Source organism: Lagenorhynchus albirostris, chromosome 5 (genome assembly GCF_949774975.1).
Source record: "Lagenorhynchus albirostris chromosome 5, mLagAlb1.1, whole genome shotgun sequence".
Lineage (NCBI taxonomy): Eukaryota > Metazoa > Chordata > Mammalia > Artiodactyla > Delphinidae > Lagenorhynchus > Lagenorhynchus albirostris.
The window spans coordinates 77,582,644-77,603,564 of NC_083099.1; the positions used below are offsets into that span (position 1 = coordinate 77,582,644).

The 20,921-nt window shown below is 40.0% G+C and overlaps 2 protein-coding genes across 3 annotated transcripts in view; one reads left to right on the forward strand and one right to left on the reverse strand.

Moving 5' to 3' along the window:
• The window catches only part of HSPBAP1 (HSPB1 associated protein 1), a 49,854-nt gene extending 38,792 nt beyond the window's left edge, over positions 1-11,062 (forward strand). Inside the window, exons 5-8 of the mRNA XM_060150476.1 lie at positions 1,000-1,171; positions 4,459-4,542; positions 10,199-10,309; positions 10,437-11,062. Of these exons, the coding sequence (XP_060006459.1) occupies positions 1,000-1,171; positions 4,459-4,542; positions 10,199-10,309; positions 10,437-10,976 (907 nt within the window). The 3' untranslated portion in view covers positions 10,977-11,062. The remainder of the gene's footprint in view (positions 1-999; positions 1,172-4,458; positions 4,543-10,198; positions 10,310-10,436) is intronic.
• A 1,566-nt stretch (positions 11,063-12,628) lies between these two features.
• The window catches only part of PARP14 (poly(ADP-ribose) polymerase family member 14), a 49,707-nt gene continuing 41,414 nt past the window's right edge, over positions 12,629-20,921 (reverse strand). Inside the window, exons 16-18 of one of the 2 annotated variants that reach the window (XM_060150479.1) lie at positions 17,271-17,445; positions 16,509-16,601; positions 12,629-14,492 (exon numbers count right to left, since the gene is read on the reverse strand). In XM_060150479.1, the coding sequence (XP_060006462.1) occupies positions 14,335-14,492; positions 16,509-16,601; positions 17,271-17,445 (426 nt within the window). In that variant the 3' untranslated portion in view covers positions 12,629-14,334. Of the gene's footprint in view, positions 16,602-17,270; positions 17,446-20,921 lie in introns of both variants that reach the window. The other variant, XM_060150478.1, reaches the window with a different exon arrangement.

A 20,921-nucleotide genomic window follows, 5' to 3' on the forward strand; every position in this document is an offset into this window, starting at 1 on the left:
ATGATCTCTTAAGGGTCCTTCCAGCTCTAACGTTCTAAACATCCTAAATGCCAAAAATTCTCCCAAACTAGTCATAGGTCTAGTGGGAGGGAGCAGCTTTATCATCTCTAAGGCAAAATAAGACTTTATATTTCCTAGTTTGAGAAGAGCAGTCAGCTCTTTTGAAAGGACATGTTTTGAAAAGACATGATAGCCCCTCTGTAACTGTCAGGGGTCACTAGAGGGCTTTAGGGCTTGTCTCAGAACTAGGTTCTTTTCCCTCTCTCTTTGCTTCCCCATCTGTGTATTTCTGTCTGTGCCTCTTCCTTTTTCACACTTCTCCCTCCTTTGCTTCAGATGTCCTCGCTCTGTTGGCTCAAAGTATTGGTGTGTCTAGTGTTTTGTGAGTTAAGGTTTATCACTTCCAGTTTTCAAAAAATTTTAAAGTGACTGAAACATTTTACAGTTTTCTTTTTGAAAATTCCTATATTATAGTACTTTTTAGTTGTGTGGCATCATTCGTGCATTTCTCTTCCTTAATGGGTCAACTTAACAAATGTTTAGGTTAAGGAATTTACAACCCCAATAGGGAGAAGTCTGGAAACGATTTGGTGGGTAGTTACTCTGGATGAATGGTTGCTCTGCATAAGAGAGGAATCCAGAGATTTCAAAGGGTAGAGATTATTCTGGGGAGCTCTAGACTCAGGGATGGAAACAGTTTATGAGGAGGCTGACTTTGATTTGAGATAAGAAAGAATGATCTTACAAAGGAGCTTCTGTCCCTGCAAAGAGGCTGCTCAGGGCATCATGAGATACCCACTAGTTGCTGCCCTTCCTTTACCAGGTGTCTGCAGAGGAGATTCCAGCCCTGAGTGAGAGATGGGCCAGGTGACCCCTGCGGTTCCTGTATTCCTTTATGGATTGAATGAAAATGAGTGAAATTGAGCACTTAGCTTCTGCCTCCTTACATGTTTTGTCTCAAGTTTAGAGTACTAACTTGTATCTTATTTTTTTAACTAGGAAAAGATGGCATCTCTTTCCTCCTGAAGATACTCCTTTCCTTTATCCAACTAGAATCCCTTATGAGGAATCTAGCGTGTTCAGTAAAATCAATGTTGTCAATCCTGATTTAAAACGTTTTCCTCAATTTTGGAAGGCTCGAAGACATATGGTTACCCTGAGCCCCGGACAGGTAATGGGAGCTTTAAAACATTGGTGACCTGTCAGTGGATACCCCAGCTATAACTTCTTTCAAGTCTTTATGCCACGTGCCTCCCTATCAATACAAATGACAATGGTTCCTTCCCTGCTGCTCTGCTATTGGAACGTAGCTTCCCCAGCTATAGGCTTCACACACAATCCCTGCTTCACGGGTCATGGGAGGGAGATGGGAGGAGGGAACACAGCTCCTCCTGCTGGTGAAGAGGAGAATGGCCTGTGGAGGAAGATCCAAAAACTCAGTTATTTTTATTCAGGTTAAGAGAAGGTGTCAAGGCATGAGTACTTGAACATTCTGGAACATTTATTCACAATTAATATCTGTTCAACCACGATAAAATCCAGACGCACAAACACAGGTTCGAATGCATCCAGTTAGTGGGCCAACAAAGGCAGAATGAACTAAGAACGATTTAGGGTTTTTTGTTTGTTTGTTTTAATTGAAGTATAGTTGATTTACAATATTGTGTTAGTTTTTGGTGTACAGCAAAGTGATTCAATTATATATATTTTTTCAGATTATTTTCCATTATAATTTATTGCAAGATATTGAATATAGTTCCCTGTGCTATATCGTAAATCCTTGTTGCTTATCTATTCTATGTATAGTACTCTGTGTCTGTTAATCCCCCACTCCTAAGTTACCCCTTTCCGCATAACCAAACATGATAATTGTAAGTTTGTTTTCTATGTCTGTGAGTCTGTTTCTGTTCTGTATATAGATTCATTTGTATCATGTTTTAGATTCCACGTATAAGTGATACCATATAATATTTGTTGAGAATGATTTGCTTTTAAGCAAGAATGGATGTTACTTTTGTAACTGTCTCTGAAACATTTCCAAAGGTTTACTACTTAGTGCTGCTAACCAGTGGGGAATAGCACCTTTATAACACTGGCATTTGCTGTCTGACATTTTAGTAACATTTGCAAGGTTTTCTTAGTCTCTTTTTTTTTTTTTTTTTTTTGCGGTACGCGGGCTTCTCACCGTTGTGGCCTCTCCCGTTGCGGGGCACAGGCTCTGGATGCGCAGGCTCAGCGGCCATGGCTCACGGGCCCAGCTGCTCCGCGGCATGTGGAATCCTCCCGAACCGGGGCACGAACTTGTGTCCCCTGCATCGGCAGGCAGACTCTCAACCACTACGCCACCAGGGAGGCCCTCTTAGTCTCTTAAGGAGACTTTATTCCTTTGATTATCCCTCTGACCTGCCTGTGTTCCTTCTTTTGCTCCCTTCTCACTGGCTCTTCCTGCTTCCTTTACACGCGAGTGCTCTAGCTCAAACGATTTCACTAAGTTTCCGCAACTCATCAGCAGCCATTTCCCATTCACCTATCCCCCCCAGCCCTTGACAACCACTTTTCTGTTTTCTTTCTGTATAGATTTACCTATTCTGGACATTTCACATAAGTGCAGTTGTGCAGTCTGTGGACTTCCACGTCCGGCTTTTTTCACGTCGCATAATTATCCTCAAGGTTCATCCAGGCTGTAGAATGTTATCAGCACTTCATTCTTTTTTATCGCTGAATATATTCCATTATGTGGATATACATTTTATTTATCCATTAAACAGCTGATAGATACTTGGGTTGTTTCCACCTTTTGGTTATTATGAATAATGCTGCTATAAACATTTGAGTACAAGTTTTTGTATGAGCATATATTTTCAGTTCTCTTGGGTATATACGTAAGGGTGGAATTGCTGAGTCATATGATAACTCTGTGTTTTTTTAACTTTCGGGGGAATTGCCAAACTGTTTTCCACAGCAGCTGCACCATTTTACATTCCCACCAGCAATCTATGAGGGTTCTATCTTCACATCCTCACCAACACTTGTTATTTTCCTTTATTATTATTATATTACTACAACTATAGCCATTCTAGTGGGTGTGAAGTGGCTGCTAATTCTTTTTTTCTTCTATTTTAATAGCCAAATTTGAATGAGTATTTCTCTCTATTGTATCAGTCTTCCTTACATCATGCTGTTTCCTGAATCCACCATAAACTGGCTCTCTCTCTTACCACTTTACTTGAAAGTATACTCTATGATAGGACATTAATGACCTCCTAATGACTAAACCCAGTGGCTGAAGTGGACGTTTTTAGTCCACTTCACTTCACTTTAGTTCTCTTAAAAGGAGGTCTCTTCCCATCTCCACCTTGTCCATAGCAATGCCACCATTTTCCTAAATCCGAAGCCCGGAAGCTTCAGATCATCTCCGTCTGCTGTACTCAGCCTTCCACAGACTCTTGTAATGACTCTGGATAAATACAGTCCTTCTTGATTCTGCCCATTGCTTTTGTTTGCTATATCTTCCTATTTAAATCTTAACATTTAATTTAATAATTGGACCATTGCAAGAATCTCCTGTCCTTCCCAGACTCTCCCACAATGTCACTGTTTTAACCATCCCCCTACTCAGAACTTCTCAGCAACTCAAAATGCCTACAGGATAAAATCCAGATTCTTTATTCTGAACTCAGGGCCCTCCACTGGCCCTAACCTGATCCCCCACTTTATTCCCCTTCACTCCTTCTGCAGTAGTAAGACTGGCCTACTTGCTGTCCCTCGACAGTCCCACCTCCCTTGCCCACTTCTCCGTCCTGGCATGTCCTCATTCTCTCTTAGTCCTGGTTCAAATCACACTTTCTCCATCCAGGTTGCCCCTAACCTCCCTAGAAGCATGCCTGCTTCTCCCACCTCTGAAGGTCTCTAGCACCAGTGTATACTCCTCTGATTTACCACTTACATAATTTATAAATTATATAAGTGGTAAAAAGTGATTTACCACTTACATAATTTATAAATTATATAAGTGGTAAAAAGTGATTTACCACTTTTCTATATATTATTTTTTCATTGGCTAAATTTTAGACTGTGAGAAGGCTGAAACTATGTCCTATGTGTTTACTTCTGCCCTTTCTCAGAACTCATACAACTATTATGTGATGGAAAGGAGGAAAAGTTGCAATCTCAGAATCCTTTACTAAGATTTGGATGCAGACAGAGAAGGTCCAGGATAAAGGAGAGTAGAGACTGGAGAAGCTAGTAATATCCTTTGTAGAACATGCAACTTTTTAATTTAAGAAAAGGAATAAAAGGATTGTGGGGTTTTTTTCTTGTTTCCATTTCCTATTACAATCTTAGTATAAATTCATTTGAGTTTGTTTTTTTTCCTTAGCAGCTTCATTTAAGATCTGATTCTGACATGAAAATAAAATGTTCTGTTCTTGTGCTAACCATTTTTTGTTTGGTTTTCAGGTTCTGTTTGTCCCCAGACACTGGTGGCATTATGTGGAATCCATTGATCCTGTCACTGTCAGTATAAACTCATGGATTGAGCTGGTATTTTTTTTTCTAATAAATGTAATCTCCCTGCTTTTAAGATATACAGTGTCTGTCTATAGAACTTGGTGATTAATTTTCACCAACACTCCAGTGTTACTTTGTTTTACTGTTCCATAATTTATGTATTCTGTGCTGTTGATGAATAGTGAGGTTGGAAATAGGATTTTTGTGACACACCATTCTCTTTCTTTTAAGGGCACAAAATGGGCCCTGATGTTGGTGTGCCAGGTCTTCTCCCTTGACCGGTGTTGTTAGGAGAACCATGTTGGGCCTGGCTGGATCTGCCACGTGTGTCCCACGTTGCCAGTCCCATCCCCCACCATCTGGGCTGGAAATACTTGCTTCTTGGTTCAGTGTCCTCATTAATAATTGCAGAATTCTCAGTCCTGACTTACACATTTTCTCAGAGCAGTCTTTCAGTGCTAGGTGTTATCATTTTATTTCTCCCAAAGGCTTTTCCCCTCCAATATGCTGTGCTTAATCCTGGTTGCCTGCTCTACTTGACGATTAGAATGGCTACTCTTATGGCCCAAGTCTGTCTCTTCCACCTGAGGTGTCATTGCATCTTTGTATGCTTTAACCAGAGGCTTTGACTGCACCTGTGCCCTCGTTAACCTGAGGCCTCGAATGCATCTCTGCTCTCCTGTACCCAAAACCTTGATTGCATCTCTCTCCTCTCTTTGGCTGCTGCACCCTCCTCTCACTCAGACTTTTCTTATCCTTAGATAATGGGAAGGGCTTTGGCACAGGGGGAGCATACGGAATATTGTAACAGGAAGCTCTATTGTGTGGCTTAGAAGAGTCGTAACCCTTGGGTGAGAAGTATAATGGGAGATCAATGGACTTACAGTTAGAAATGCTGCTTAACTGATTGCCTTGCTTGGTATTCCCCTTTCTGCTCCAGTGTTCAGAATGTCCCTCTGAAAAGAAGTTGGTCAATTATAGTACTTAAGTCATTTATTTTCTTTTTCTCAGAGATCACATTTTTATGTTGCCTGTAATCCAATGTCTAGAATCCTTTAATGATATGTATTTGTCTAGTTTTCCAGTTGTTTATCATAGGAAAGTAGTTAAGTTACTGTTACTCTATCACAGCCAGAGGTGGACATCTCAGTTGAATCATTTTTGTGCCCATTATCTGAAATATGTTATTAATGTTTACATTTTTTTAAGATAAGATTTCTTTGTCTCTAAGGGTAGTCAACATACTATTCTTTACTGCATGGTCTTATACATATTAAATAAAAAATACTAGGTGCAGCGCAGAAGGAGAGCCACTGCAGGCCAGCTTCTCCAACTCTGAAGGCACTCCAGGGATTGGAAACCATGAAATCCAAACATCAAAGTGAATGGCTTAATTTGCTATACCTCAACTCATCTTCAAGTGTTAATTAAAATTATCCACAGAAAACTGAATCAAAATTAAAATTAAACACATATATAGAGAAGCAAGAAGAGCGACAGTCCTGCAGCCTGTGGAATGAAAACCACATTCACAGAAAGACAAAATGAAAAGGCAGAGGGCTATGTACCAGATGAAGGAACAAGATAAAACCCCAGAAAAACAACTAAGTGAAGTGGAGATAGGCAACCTTCCAGAAAAAGAATTCAGAATAATGATAGTGAAGATGATCCAGCACCTTGGAAAAAGAATGGAAGCAAAGATTGAGACGATGCAAGAAATGTTTAACAAAGACCTAGAAGAATTAAAGAACAAACAAACAGAGATGAACAATACAATAACTGAAATGAAAAATACACTAGAAGGAATCAATAGCAGAATAGCTGAGGCAGAAGAACAGATAAGTGACCTGGAAGACAGAATGGTGGAATTCACAGTGGGGAACAGAATAAAGAAAAAAAGAATGAAAAGAAATGAAGACAGCCTAAGAGACCTCTGGGACAACATTAAACACAACAACATTCGCATTATAGGGGTCCCAGAAGGCGAAGAGAGAGAGAAAGGACCCGAGAAAATATTTGAAGAGATTATAGTCAAAAACTTCCCTAACATGGGAAAGGAAATAGCCACTCAAATCCAGGAAGTGCAGAGAGTCCCAGGCAGGATAAACCAAAGGAGAAACACATAATAATCAAATTGGCAAATATTAAAGACAAAAAAAAATTACTGAAAGCAGCAAGGGAAAATTGACAAATAACATACAAGGGAACTCCCATAAGGTTAACAGCTGATTTCTCAGCAGAAACTTTACAAGCCAGAAGGGAGTGGCACAATATATTTAAAGTGATGAAAGGAAAGAAGCTACAACCATATTGTAGATTATTCTACCCAGCAAGGATCTCATTCAGAGATCCTCGGAGAAAGCAAAAGCTTTGCAGACAAGCAAAAGCTAAGAGAATTCAGCACCACCAAACCAGCTCTACAACAAATGCTAAAGGAACTTCTCTAAGTGGGAAACACAAGAGAAGAAAGGAACCTATAAAAACAAACCCAAAACAATTAAGAAAATGGTAATAGGAACATACATATTGATAACTACCTTAAACGTGAATGGATTAAATGCTCCAACCAAAAGACACAGGCTGACTGAATGGATACAAAAGCAAGACCCGTGTATATGCTGTCTACAAGAGACCCACTTCAGATCTAGGGACACATACAGACTGAAAGTGAGGGGATGGAAAAAGATATTCCATTCGAATGGAAATCAAAACAAAGCTTGAGTAGCAATATTCATATCAGATAAAATAGACTTTAAAGTAAAGAATGTTACAAGAGACAAGGAAGGACACTCCATAATGATCAAGTGGTCAATCCAAGAAGAAGACATAACAATTATATATGCACCCAACGTAGGAGCACCTCAATACATAGGGCAAATGCTAACAGCTATAAAAGAGGAAATCGACAGTAACACAATAATAGTGGAGGACTTTAACACCTCACTTACACCAATGGACAGATCATCCAGACAGAAAATTAATAAGGAAACAAAAGCTTTAAATGACACAACAGACCAGATAGATTTAATTGATATTTATAGGACATTCCATCCGAAAACAGCAGATTACACTTTCTTCTCAAGTGCACACGGAACATTCTCCAAGATAGATCACATCTTGGGCCACAAATCAAGCCTCAGTAAATTTAAGAAAATTGAAATCATATCAAGCATCTTTATGATCACAGCGCTATGAGATTAGAAATAAATTACAGGGAAAAATACGTAAAAAACACAAACACATGGAGGCTAAACAATACATTACTAAATAACCAAGAGATCACTAAAGAAATCAGAAAATACCTAGAGACAAATGACAATGAAAACACGACAGTCCAAAACCTATGGGATGCAGCAAAAGCAGTTCTAAGAGGGAAGTTTATAGCAATACAATCCTACATCAAGAAGCAAGAAAAATCTCAAATAAACAATCTAACCTTAAAGAACTAGAGAAAGAACTACAAACAAAACCCGAAGTTAGTACAAGGGAAGAAATCGTAAAGATCAGAGCAGAAATAAATGAAATAGAAACAAAGAAAACAATAGCAAAGATCAATAAAACTAAAAGCTGGTACTTTGAGAAGAAAAACAAAATTGACAAATCTTTAGCCAGAGTCATCAAGAAAAAGGAGAGGACTCAAATCAATAAAATTAGAAATGAAAAAGGGGAAGTTACAACAGACACCGCAGAAATACAGAGCATCCTAAGAGACTACTACAAGCAACTCTATGCCAATAATATGGACAACCTGGAAGAAATGGACAAATTCGTAGAAAGGTGTAACCTTCCAAGAGTGAACCAGGAAGAAATAGAAACTATGAACAAACCAATCACAAGTAATGAAATTGCAACTGTGCTTGAAAATCTTCCAACAAACAAAAGTCCAGGACCAGATGGCTTCACAGGTGAATTATATCAAACATTTAGAGAAGAGCTAACACCCATCCTTCTCAAACTCTTCCAAAAAATTGCAGAGGAAGGAACTCTCCCAAACTCATTCTATGAGGCCACCATCACCCTGATACCAAAACCAGACAAAGATACTACAAAAAAAGAAAATTACAGGGCTTCCCTAGTGGCGCAGTGGTTGAGAGTCGGCCTGCCGATGAAGGGGACATGGGTTCGTGCCCCGGTCCAGGAAGATCCCACATGCCGCGGAGCGGCTAGGCCCGTGAGCCATGGCCCCTGAGCCTGCGTGTCTGGAGCCTGTGCTCCGCAACGGGAGAGGCCACAACAGTGAGAGGCCCACGTACCGCAAAAAACAAAAGTACTAGCAAACAGAATCCAGCAACACATTAAAAGGATCATATACCATGATCAAGTGGGATTTATCCCAGGGATGCAAGGATTCTTCAGTATACACAAATCAATCAATGTGATACACCATATTAACAGATTGAAGAATAAAAACCATATGATCATCTCAACAGATGCAGAAAAAGCTTTTGACAAAATGCAACACCCATTTATGAAAAAAACTCTCCAGAAAGTGGGCATAGAGGGAACCTACCTCAACATAATAAAGGCCATATACGACAAACCCACAGCAAATATCATTCTCAATGGTGAAAAACTGAAAGCATTTCCTCTAAGATCAGGAACAAGACAAGGATGTCCACTCTCACCACTGTTATTCAACATAGTTTTGGAAGTCCTAGCCACGGCAATCAGAGAAGAAAAAGAAATAAAAGGAATACAAATTGGAAAAGAAGAATTCAAGCTGTCACTTTGCAGATGACATGATACTATACATAGAGAATCCTAAAGATGCCACCAGAAAACTACTAGAGCTGATCAATGAATTTGGTAAAATTGCAGGATACAAAATTAATGCACAGAAATCTCTTGCATTCCTATACACTAACAATGAAAGATCAGAAAGAGAAATTAATGAAACAATCCCATTCACCATTGCAACAAAAAGAATTAAATACCTAGGAATAAACCTACCTAAGGAGGTAAAAGACCTGTACTCAGAAAACTGTAAGACACTGATGAAAGAAATCAAAGATGACACAAACAGATGGAGAGATACACCATGTTCTTGGATTGGAAGGATCAATATTGTGAAAATGACTATACTACATAAAGCAATCTACAGATTCAATGCGGACCAATACTGGTCCACGGCCTATTAGTAACCAGGCCGCACAGCAGAAGGTGAGCAGCAGGCAAGTGAGCAAAACTTCATCTGCCGCTCCCCATTGATCCCCATCGCTTGCATTACCGCCTGAACCATTGCTCATGTTACTGCCTGAACCAATCCACCCCCCACATCCCGTGGAAAAACTGTCTTCCGTGAAACTGGTCCTTGTGCCAAAAAGGTTGGGGACCACTGCTCTACAGGGAGTATTCCTTTGTATGTAATACTCTTTTTTTTTTAACTTTAAACATGTCAGAGAATGGAAAATATTGGGAAAAAACCCACAAGGTGGTTCATACTTAAGGTCTATGTCTTATAGATAGGATACACACTTAAATTTGGTTGGTGAAATATTCTAAAACTCTTCTAGATGGCAGAGGAGAGTGAATACATAAAAATTGTGGTCTGCCAAACAACATATTCCTTCAGGAACAAATCTTATGTTAATGAGAGAACAGAACACACAATTAAGAGACTCTACTCTGTTTTAAGCAATGAGACACAGAGACAAATGAAAATATGTGTCTTTTTTTAACCTTGATTTAGGAGGAGGACCACCAAGCCCGGGTAGAAGAGGCAATCACCCGCATGCTTGTATGTGCCCTGAAAACTGCAGAGAATCCACATGATACGAGAGCTTGGTTAAACCCAACTGAGGTAGGGCCCTTCTGGTTTTCATCATGGCAGTTAGTATCCTGTGATAAACCAATCCCGGCTGGAACATTTGTTTTCCAATTTATGTAAGTGCCTATAACCATTTTAAAGAGTTTTTCTTTTTCCTTAGGTTGAGGAAACATCCCATGAAGTCAATTGTCGCTACTTAAATGGAGCCGTTTCTGCTTTTTTTGATCATTATGGAACATCTAAGGTAGTAGAAACCCAAGCGCTGAGCACAGACGGAGAGTACGTGATAAAGGAAGAATTAAATGTGCACAACCACGTGGAGGTAGCACAAACTAGTAGCCACAGCTTAACCTTGGGAACAGTAAAACAGGAGGCAGCAAGTCCCTTTGGTCCTGATCTGGTTCCTGTGATACCAGGTTCCCAAGAACCACCCTCAGAAAGAGGAGGCATGTTTGAAAGTGATGGTGAAGACTTTGTTGGCAAAAATGGAAAACGCTTTGGAAAATTGCATTGTACCAAGAGACAACGAATGATGAGTGAAAGTGAGAATGCAGTTGTGGAACAAATGGCTTCAAATAGTACTGTGGCCCCTTCCCAAACATTCATTTCTACAGATGACTTGCTGGATTGCTTGGTGAATCCACAGGTAACCAGGATAGTGGCACAACTTTTGATTCAAGGAAGAAGTTTGCGACTCTAATAGAAAATAACTTTTTCAGTAATACTTTAAGAATATTTTTAAAATAATATAGTTTTAAAATAAAAGATGAAATGGCAAAAGGGCAATTTGCATATGCTTATAAATGTCCTGTTCTCACCTAATTAACATTTTAGTCTCTTGCCACCTTCTTGCATACACATTGCTCTTTGGACAACCTGGCTCTTTGTTATTGGTAGGCCTCTTTCTTCAGTGCCTTTGCCTTTCCTTTCCTATCTCATCAGCCTATCTCAAATGTAAGCCCCTAGTGTTCTCACCAAGAAATAGTGTCTCCATCAGCAGGGGTCACCTGCTGCTTGTTTTTGTAAATAAGGTTGCATTGGAACACAGCCATGCCATTCATTTACATATTGTCTGTGGTGGCTTTAGGGTTACGGTGGCAGAGTTGAGTGGTGACAGAGGCAGTATGGCTTGAAAAGCTGAAAATACTTTAAAAGTTTGCTAACTCCTGATCTAATGCATCCATTGGGTGAATTCTAGCTTTTTGGGAGGTAGGGGTGCAGTTGTTAATTTCAGTAGCTATCATGGATTCTTTGTCATAAGATGGTGTGGGAAGATTTATGATTGTTTTAAGTTCTTGATCTCTTAATTCAAATGCAGGTTGAAGTCTAGCCTTGATCTGAAGTGATCACATTTCTCAAATCCGTAGAATTCTCACTGGTTAACCCCTGTAATCCAGAGCAGAATACCAATCAGGAGAAAAGTAGGTGGGGGCCCAATAAGAGGCCTCCTTGTGTAAGGAACTGGGACATCTAGGAACACCAGCCTTGGAATAAAAAGGACCAAATGCTACTGACTCCTGAAACTAATTAAAAGCTTGGCTTAGTGAACTTGATCCCACTCTCATTACATTTGCAGTATGTGGGGTAATTATTATCATTACCGTCTAAGTAAGAATTTAAAAATTATAAAAACATATTGAACTCAGTAACCATTCAAAACAGAAAAGATACACAAAGTCACCTTTTAAGAAGAATTGACTACTGGCCCCATCCTTCTCAGGTCAAACTGATGGTATCAGTAAATCCCAAGAGAGTACGTACTTTCTGAGAGAAAGGAGGAAGGGAAATGAACATGCCCAGGAAAAGAAGGGTCTGAAAAAAGACCCTTCTGTAGCACTTACCACTTACTACTATATATTTGCCTATTTATTTGATTACTGTCTCCCCCAACGAGAATGTCACTGCATGAAGGTTTGGACTTTGTTTTGATTATTGTATATTTGCAGAGTCTTGATCAGTGCCCAGCACATGGTAGGTGCTGCTTAAATATTTGAGTGGATTTTTTAAAAAGGAGACCTTGTTGGCCGATACTCCTTCAGAAACACTGGGGCAGAGGATGTTGTGGCTAAAGGTGAGATGTCTGTTACCTGTAGTAGGTATATCCCTATCGCAGAAATAGACATTTGTCTTCAGCTATATATTTTTTTTACACCTGCCCTCACTGAGAGCTCCCCCATACCCTCCTTCACACAGAATTCCCTCCCCCGCTCCCTCCCCCAGGGTTCCCTCCCCCGCTCCCTCCCAGATATTTTATTATATTTGCTACTACTTGGACCAGTGTTTTTCAAGTTGTAGATTGTGACCCATTAACCAGTCATAAAATCAATTTAGTGGGTGAGACCAGCATTTTTTTTTAATGGAGCAGGATATGTAATTTCAGTTAATTCAATAGAAAATATAAGTATTATTTTGTGAAACTGTCCAGGAAAAATTTCTTTCAGAGTAAATATACTTCATAAATCTTTTCAGTTATATCTGTGTGTGTACTGGGCCTGATATAAAATGTATTTCTTAGTGTATGTTAGGGTCAGAAAGGTTTGAAAGCTGTTCTGAGGGCAAAGTATTGATTTCAGTTAGAGGTAGTAGTTTCTGGCATGCAGAGACCTGGGTAGAGAGTTAAGACATTGATATGAATGCATTCTAAATGTAAATGGGTGTTGGGAGATAATTTCCTAATTTTGTAGAGATAGAGATTATGACACGGCAAGAGATCCTGGCTATCTGCAACTGGGGAGTGTGGGAAGGAGAAAAGACAGTCAAAGGGAGAGATAGTCAGCCACCAAGTAGGGTCCCATTTCATCCTGCATTTCTCAGAAGAGCCTGCCCGAATGAGTGAACTCAATTATTAAATAAATATTAATACGTTGACCCTCCAGGGGTTAGAGGGATTGAAGTGTTACACCTAAAGTTACAGTATCCACGTATAAGCAGGGTGATCTATCCGGAAGGCAAAGTAGCTAGGGCCCCTGAGCTTTTAGGGTCTACAGAAATGTTTTAGTTTCTTTAAAAATAAAAAAAAGAATATAATCTAGTTTCATTACCTTCATGTTTATACCAGTGCAGTAGCGAAGTATCATGTTTAATACTTTTCATGGAGTAAGGGGCCTACAAAGGCAAAATTGCCTGGGGCCCATGAAAGTCCTAAGCAGCTCTGGGTATCAGGGATATCAGAATCATTTGAGGGGCTTGCTGAAGATGCAGATGTCTGGGTACCACTCTAGAGCTATAGAATTTGCCTCCTTTGGGATGGGCCAGATTTTGCAGTCTCAGCAAGCACCTGAAGTGCTTCAAATAGCAAAGAAGTTTAAGAATCTCTGGCCCTGGAGTAGACCACCAAGACCTAACACAGGCTCAAAGTGGGCGTGTTTTAGCAGGGGCTACTTCTTGGGGTCAATCCGCCCTTCAGATTTACTGAACTAAAGCTGTACTGTGCCCTTCCTGTAATTTTCAGCTGAATGCTATTGATATTGTGAGGATACCTTGATGCTGTCATGTTTAGTTGTGGTCTTTTATCAGCAGTGGCCTGTGTTTATCATCAAGCTCTCCTGTATTTGCCCTAAAGGATAAAGATGTTTAACCACCAAATAACATTTTCCAAGCATTTTATTCAAAAAGGAGGAAATATTTATTTTAAAAATTTTTTATTGAAGTATAGTTGATGTATATTATATGTTGCATGTGTACAGTACAGTGATTCACAATTTTTAAAGGTTGTACTCCATTTACAGTTATTATAAAATATTGGCCATGTTCCCTGTGTTGTATGACATATGTCTTTAGACTGAGGGTAACTATAACATCTACAGACTGAATCATCATACTTGATGCAATACACCCTGATATTCAGCCTTGCCTAAGTTAACCAAACCACTGGAGAACAAGAACAAATTAGAGAGCACGTCTCTCCTTTTTTATTTCTTACATTCATTGTCAAGCCCAAGTTCAGATGCCAGTGGCTGGGAAGCTACTCCTAAGCAATAAGAAGTCTTTGCCAATCCACTTAAAAAACAGCAACAGCAAGAAAAATTTCAAGACATCTGTGTTTAATGAAGCAGCAACTATGGCCCCCTCAACCTCCTTTTCTTGAAGTGCAGGCATTGCTCCCTGGGGCCTTTATCCTCCTGGTGACCCCTAGCATCCAAGTTCATCATCTGTCCTGGCTCCCCATGGGCATAGCTCTGGCCTCTTGGCCTATAGAACTTCAAATAAAGAGACTCTACAATGAAAACCAAAGCCAGAAGGGACAAGGCCAAGGAAATATGAGGATAATTCACAGATTGTCTGAGATATTCCTGAATCAGTAACATTAATCTAGAAGCCATGTTCTATAGTGGGAAGAGCAAGGGGCTTGATGACACAGAGACCCAGATTCAGTTGCTGGCTCTGAGGCCTGTTACCCAGGCGACTTAAGGCAAGGAAGCTTCTTGTGTTCTGAGCATCAGTTTCCTCAGCTTTAAAACGGGGGTATAATTCTTACCTCACAAGAGTGTTTGGGGGAAGAAAATAAATACTGTTATGTGAAAGCACCTCTTATAGTACCTGGTTAATGGAGGCACTCAATAAACAGTTTTAGAATCTGAAATTTACCTGAGGAAGTTAAAAAAGAAACTTTCCATTACTATCCTATAGCTACTGAGTTAGCAAATTAGTAATATGACTGCTTAATTCCTTTGGTTTATTTATGCACAAGGCTTTAAAATCATCAGAAGCTAGGCTGCCAAGGAAAATGTGCTATTTAATACCCTTAGATTCATTTAATCTTAACATAGTAGAAGGGCTTCATACTGAAAATATAGCAGGCATTATCCCTTTTTTCCACTGGGCAGAACTAAGACCATGAATAAAAGTTATAAAAAGGCAGATTTGGGTTCAACTTTAGAAAGAACCAATTGGAAACAGGGCTGCTGCACTGCACAACTCCATGGGATACAGCTCACCTAGTCCCCAAGCTAGACCACAGCCCCCTGGACTGTGCAGGACGTGGCTGCATTGCAGTCCCAGAGCCCTGACCAGAGCTGTCCCACATGTCCATAGGCTGCTTTGTGAAAAAGCTCCCTGCCATGGAATCTCATCGATTTGAGGCAAAGTGACAATAAGTCAAGGGTGTTGAAGAGATGGTTCCCATTTTGGTTAGGAGTCTGACAGGGCTTCTTCATTCTTAAGTGGTTTATGAAACACTTATGCAGCCTCTATTGTACATCAGGCACAGACCTCAGCCCAGGGATAAAGAAAATTAGACGCCATCCCTGCACCCAGGGAAGACAGCAGCCCCACCCACTTAGTAATACTGTGCTCCCCACAGCAGTATGGAGTCCTGACATGATACCAGCTGTCTCTCAGTGGCAGCTGAAGTTATATCACTGTGTCCTCTGCCTTTAAGATTAATGTTATTCTTACATGTGGAATCTAGAAAAATGGTACAGATGAACCTATTTTCAGGGCAGGAATAGAGATGAAGACGTAAAGAACGGATGTGTGGACGTGGAGGGGGATGTGGGGGTGGGATGAACTGGGAGATTGGGATTGACATGTATACATTACCAGTGTAAAACAGATGGCTAGTGGGTACCTGCTGTATAGCACAGGGAGCTCAGCTCAGTGCTCTGTGGTGACCTAGATGGGTGGGGTGGCGGGGGGGGGGAGATCCAAGAGGGAGGGGATGTATGTATACACATAGCTGATTCACTTGGTTGTATAGCAGAGACGAACACAACATTGTAAAGCAACTATACCCCAATTTAAAAAAAAAGACAGATTAATGTTATACTCTCCTTCCTGGAAATAAACACCTGTACGTCTACAGATGTGATATCCATGGTTGAGGACACACAGTTGTAACTCTAAGTTATCCAATTAAATTCTCAAATTCTCAAGAGAGGTTCATTCCAGTTTTGAAAGAGAGGCTGGAGAATGTCTGATTTCAGTGACAAGGGTCCTCTGATCTTAGAAAAAGCTGTTAAGAGAAAAAAAACCTACAGCTTGCTTTACAGTTAGCTATGTATAGATGAATATCTTCTGCAAAGGATACCAAAATGTTAATATCTAAAAGTAATGAGGTACTCTGGGTAAGCCTGGTAGTCATAAAATACCACAAATAAATTTGGATTTTGCACACAATCTGTGACAGTGTCATATGAGTCAGTAGGATTTTGGGGGTCCCTTAGAGGAGGCACAATTAATGACTTGTTTCCAACTGTGTAGGATCCAGTGAGTACTCGCACATAATACATACGCTTCTTCCCATTTGCGTCCGGTCTGGAGTATGTATCACTGGCAGAATAATGGGCACTGACAGCGAAATAGGTTCCCTTTCCGTATGCCGTAGCTGTGAAGAGAAAAACAAAACATCTTTAAGGATTTCAATTTAGTCTATAATTTGACATGTTGACCCAATATGTCAAATAATGTTAAAATAATGTTCAGTTCTCTCTAAAGCTTCTTTTAAATTTTTTCTGTGTTTTTTATTCTTTTTTTTTTTTTTTTTTGGTTATGTTGGGTCTTCGTTGCTGCGTGCAGGCTTCCTCTAGTTGAGGCGAGCGGGGGGCTACTCTTCGTTGTGGTGCGCGGGCTTCTCATTGCAGTGGCTTCTCTTGTTGCGGAGCATGGGCTCTAGGCACACAGGCTTCAGTAGTTGTGGCACGTGGGCTCTAGAGCGCAGGCTCAGTAGTTGTGGCGCACGGGCTTAGTTGCTCTGTGGCATGTGGGATCTTCCTGGACCAGGGCTCGAACCCGTGTCCCCTGCATTGGCAGGCGGATTCTTAACCACTGTGCCACCAGGGAAGTCCCTGGTTTTTTATTCTTAAAAATCATTCCCCCACCCTGAAGGGCCAGTCAGTCCCTTCGGGATGAAATATAGTGAGTCTAACCTAAAACTTTGGCTGTAACATGGCCCCCAACAATGAGAGAACACAACACCATCCATACTGTCCCCAGCCAGCTTGGGTTCTCATGGCTGACACCTCATTTGAAGCAGCCAGATTACTTGCGTCCTTACCATTCTTTCCAGCATAACTGCGGTTAAAGCCTTTTCCGTTCACAAGTGTCACTGAGTCGGCATCTGTCCCATGGAAGAGCAGCTTCTCATTTATTAATTGGCCATTTTTGGCGTCCATGTTGTTTTTCTTTGTCTGGTAGTGTTTCCAGAGCTCTGGATTCTGGATCCTCTCAATCTGCAAATCAATAAGGAAAAATTTGCTGTCAGTGCCAAGAGCCCTTGGCAAGATACAACAGATGAAACACGACCATTATTTCTCATAAGTATATACAAATTACAAAAAACAGCAAATTCAATGCCAGATGGCAAATTTCTACATTCAGAAGTCTTTTTAGATCCAGAGTTTCACAGAAACAGGCCTTGGTAAGAACGTTAATTTAATTTTAAACATCTTTTATGTACCACATGAGAGCAGACAGTGTTTAGGATCTTAAGTCCTCATTATTTGAACTTGGCTGACCAAAGCCTCTTCAACTCCTAACTGCTCCTGTTGCCATCTACCTCACTATGTCACTTTGTCTCTCTCCTCCAGTGAGAGAGTATTCTAATAGTGGGAGAAGCACTAGTGTCTAGGCAAGAAGGATATTAATTAGTGAAAATTAATCTCTGGTCCAGTTGGAAGAGTGGGGCATGAATCCTGGTGGGAGGGGATCTGGTTATAGACCAAAGTGGCCATGCTTTGACCATACTCTTTGGCCTCCAGGGCTGTGGTGGAAACTCCTTGGGTCTTGGGTTGCAGATCAGTTTCTACACTCCCCTAATCACCAGGTGGTGGCAGTTTCATAAGGTTGACTTGGGAAAGAGTGAAGGGTGGGTAAGGGAGGCAAGGACCCTCATGGACAGGCACAAGGTGAAGGTTCCATGTGGTCAGAATCTTCCAGTCCAGGGAACTCTCGAGTCTGACACTATTATTACCTGCCTTTATTGGGTTCTTCTTTTTTTTTTTTTTTTTCAGTTTTGGGTTTCCCGTTTTTAATTAAGATACAATGAATACACCTTAATACAATTAAGTTTGCAGGCTTCTCTGGTGGCACAGTGGTTCAGAATCCACCTGCCAATTCAGGGGATGTGGGTTCGAGCCCTGGTCAGGGAAGATCCCACATGCCGCATGCACCACAACTACTGAGCCTGCGCTCTAGAGCCCACGAGCCACAACTACCGAGCCCTTGTGCCACAACTATTGAAGCCCGGGCACCTAGAGCCCGTGCTCCGCAACAGGAGAAGCCACCACAATGAGAAGCCCATGCACCGCAACAAAGAGTAGCCCCCGCTTGCCACAACTAGAGAAAGCCCACGTGCAGCAACGAAGACCCAGTGCAGCCAAAAATAAATAAAATTAATTAATTAAAAAAAAAGATACAGTTTGCCCTCTAGTTCCAAGTCTCAGCATTATCATGTATTTTGTTGATCCAATTTATAATCTTAAATTTTATTTTTCCTTTTACCTACAACCTTTTACCTACAATTTATAATCTTAAATTTTATTTTTCCTTTTACCTACAACTGAGTTTCTAATCTTCAAACTACTTCCAATTTATTTCTATTTACTTTAAATCTTATTTATTTTACTCATTTTTAAAAGCCTTAAAATTTTATTCACACCGAGTTTTGAAACCATTCTTAATTTCTTAGTCCTTTTATTCTTGTTTCTCACCCTTTTTTAGTGTATATGCTGAAGTGAGCACAAACCCTTTTAAAATTTAATAACCACACAAAGAAAATTATTTCAAGTAATTTTGAACACAGTAATCTGAGTCTGTATTCCTAGTAGGATAAATTCTAAGCTTTACTTAGTAGGCTTATTTTAGCAGCAGGCTCTGGCTATGATAGACTACTTGTATCAGACCAAACTTCTTGCCAACAACTACTAGAAGAGCTAGTGGGAAAAAAAGTCTGTTTGAAGGCAACAAGGATTTGAGCCAAGTTCCTGGAGAGAAGGGCAGTGCAGAGTGAAACAAAGTCAGAAGATAACAGAGTAACTTCTTCAAAGTGCTTAAAGAAAATGACTACCAATTCAGAATTTTGTACCCAGCAAAAATATCCTTCAAAGAATGAGGGTGAAATAAATTTTCAGTCAAACTGAGAGAATTCATCACTACCAGACCTGCACTAGAAGAAATACTAAAGCCAGAGGAAAATGATCCCAGATGAGGCACAGAAATACAAGAAGGACTGAAAAGTAGTGGGATGAAAGGGTAAATATGTATATAAAATTATATACATATTATATATACACACACACACATATCTGAGTCACTTTGCTGTATACCAGAAACTAACACAGTATTGTAAATCAACAATAGTTCAATAAAAGTAAATAAATAAATAAAGCTTCTTTGATGCCTCACCTACAAAATATATTCTTGCAAAAAATATTCATCTGAATTTACCCAAGCCTTTCAACCTAACTCCAAGCTTACCATAAATAAAGCGGATAGAGGAATAAATTAAATGACACCATGGGCAATCAGACAAATCTAGAATCTGTAAAACTGCTTGGATTCTTAAAAAATCTAGGTGAGACAGAGCCAGAATGTGGAACATTCTACAATACAACTAGCTTAAACTCTTCTAAAATTTCAATGTCATGAAATATAATGTTTAAAAATGCAGGAGTACTGTTCTATATCAGAAGAGATGAAGGAGACACAATGACAAAATGCAATGTGTGAGTCCAGATTGGGGGCAGGGATTGGGAGGAAGTTATAAGAAAGCTGTTTAGAGCAACAGGGGTGATTTGAATATTGACCTTCTATTGGATATTATTATAAAGGATAATGATATTTGTGTTATTTAAGAGAATGTTTCTATTCTTAGGATACATATGCTATAATATTTAGGAGTGTCATGATATCTGCAACTTACTTTCAATTGTTTCAGGAAAAACAGAGTGAGGGGAAAAAAAGCAAATGTTACAAAATTGTTGAATCTAGGTGGAAGTTCATGGGTGTTAAAAAATCGTCGTCACAAGACATGACAGTCATGAAGGATGACAGACCACCCATTTCTCATGTTAGCGCTTTTGCACTACTAGACACCTCCACAGAGGTGCCTTAAGTACAGCCTAGCTCTGCTAGGTGTCATAGACTGGGATTTCACATAAGATTTGAAATCTTATGTGAAGATTACTGGTGTCATAGACTGGGATTTCACATAAGATTTTATTTGAAAAAAGGGTTCCACTACAAAAGGGTAGTGAAGTCATTTCTCTGGTGAAGGTCTGCCAACACATGGTAAGACTCCAGGGCCCAGTGCAGACATTTCTGGTCAACTGGGTGGTCCTGCTCAATTTGGACTTGACATCTCATCACAGTGTGCCAGTCAGCCACTCCCAGAGGACTGTAATTTGTATCTTTAATGAAACTTATTGTCTCAGAACCAGACCATGAAAGAGCTGCGTACTTGAATTACATTTTCTTGGTACCACATATAATTGTTTTGCTCAACATACAGGGATCTATCTACTTGGCAAGGTTATTTATTCTTCCAGTTTTATTAAGATATAGTTTACGTTCATATAGCACTGTATAAGTTTAAGATGTACAGCATAGTGGTTTGACTTACATATATCATGAAAAGATCATCGTAAGTCCAGTGAACATCCATCATCTCATATAGATAGAAAATTAAAGAAATTTTTTCCTTGTAATG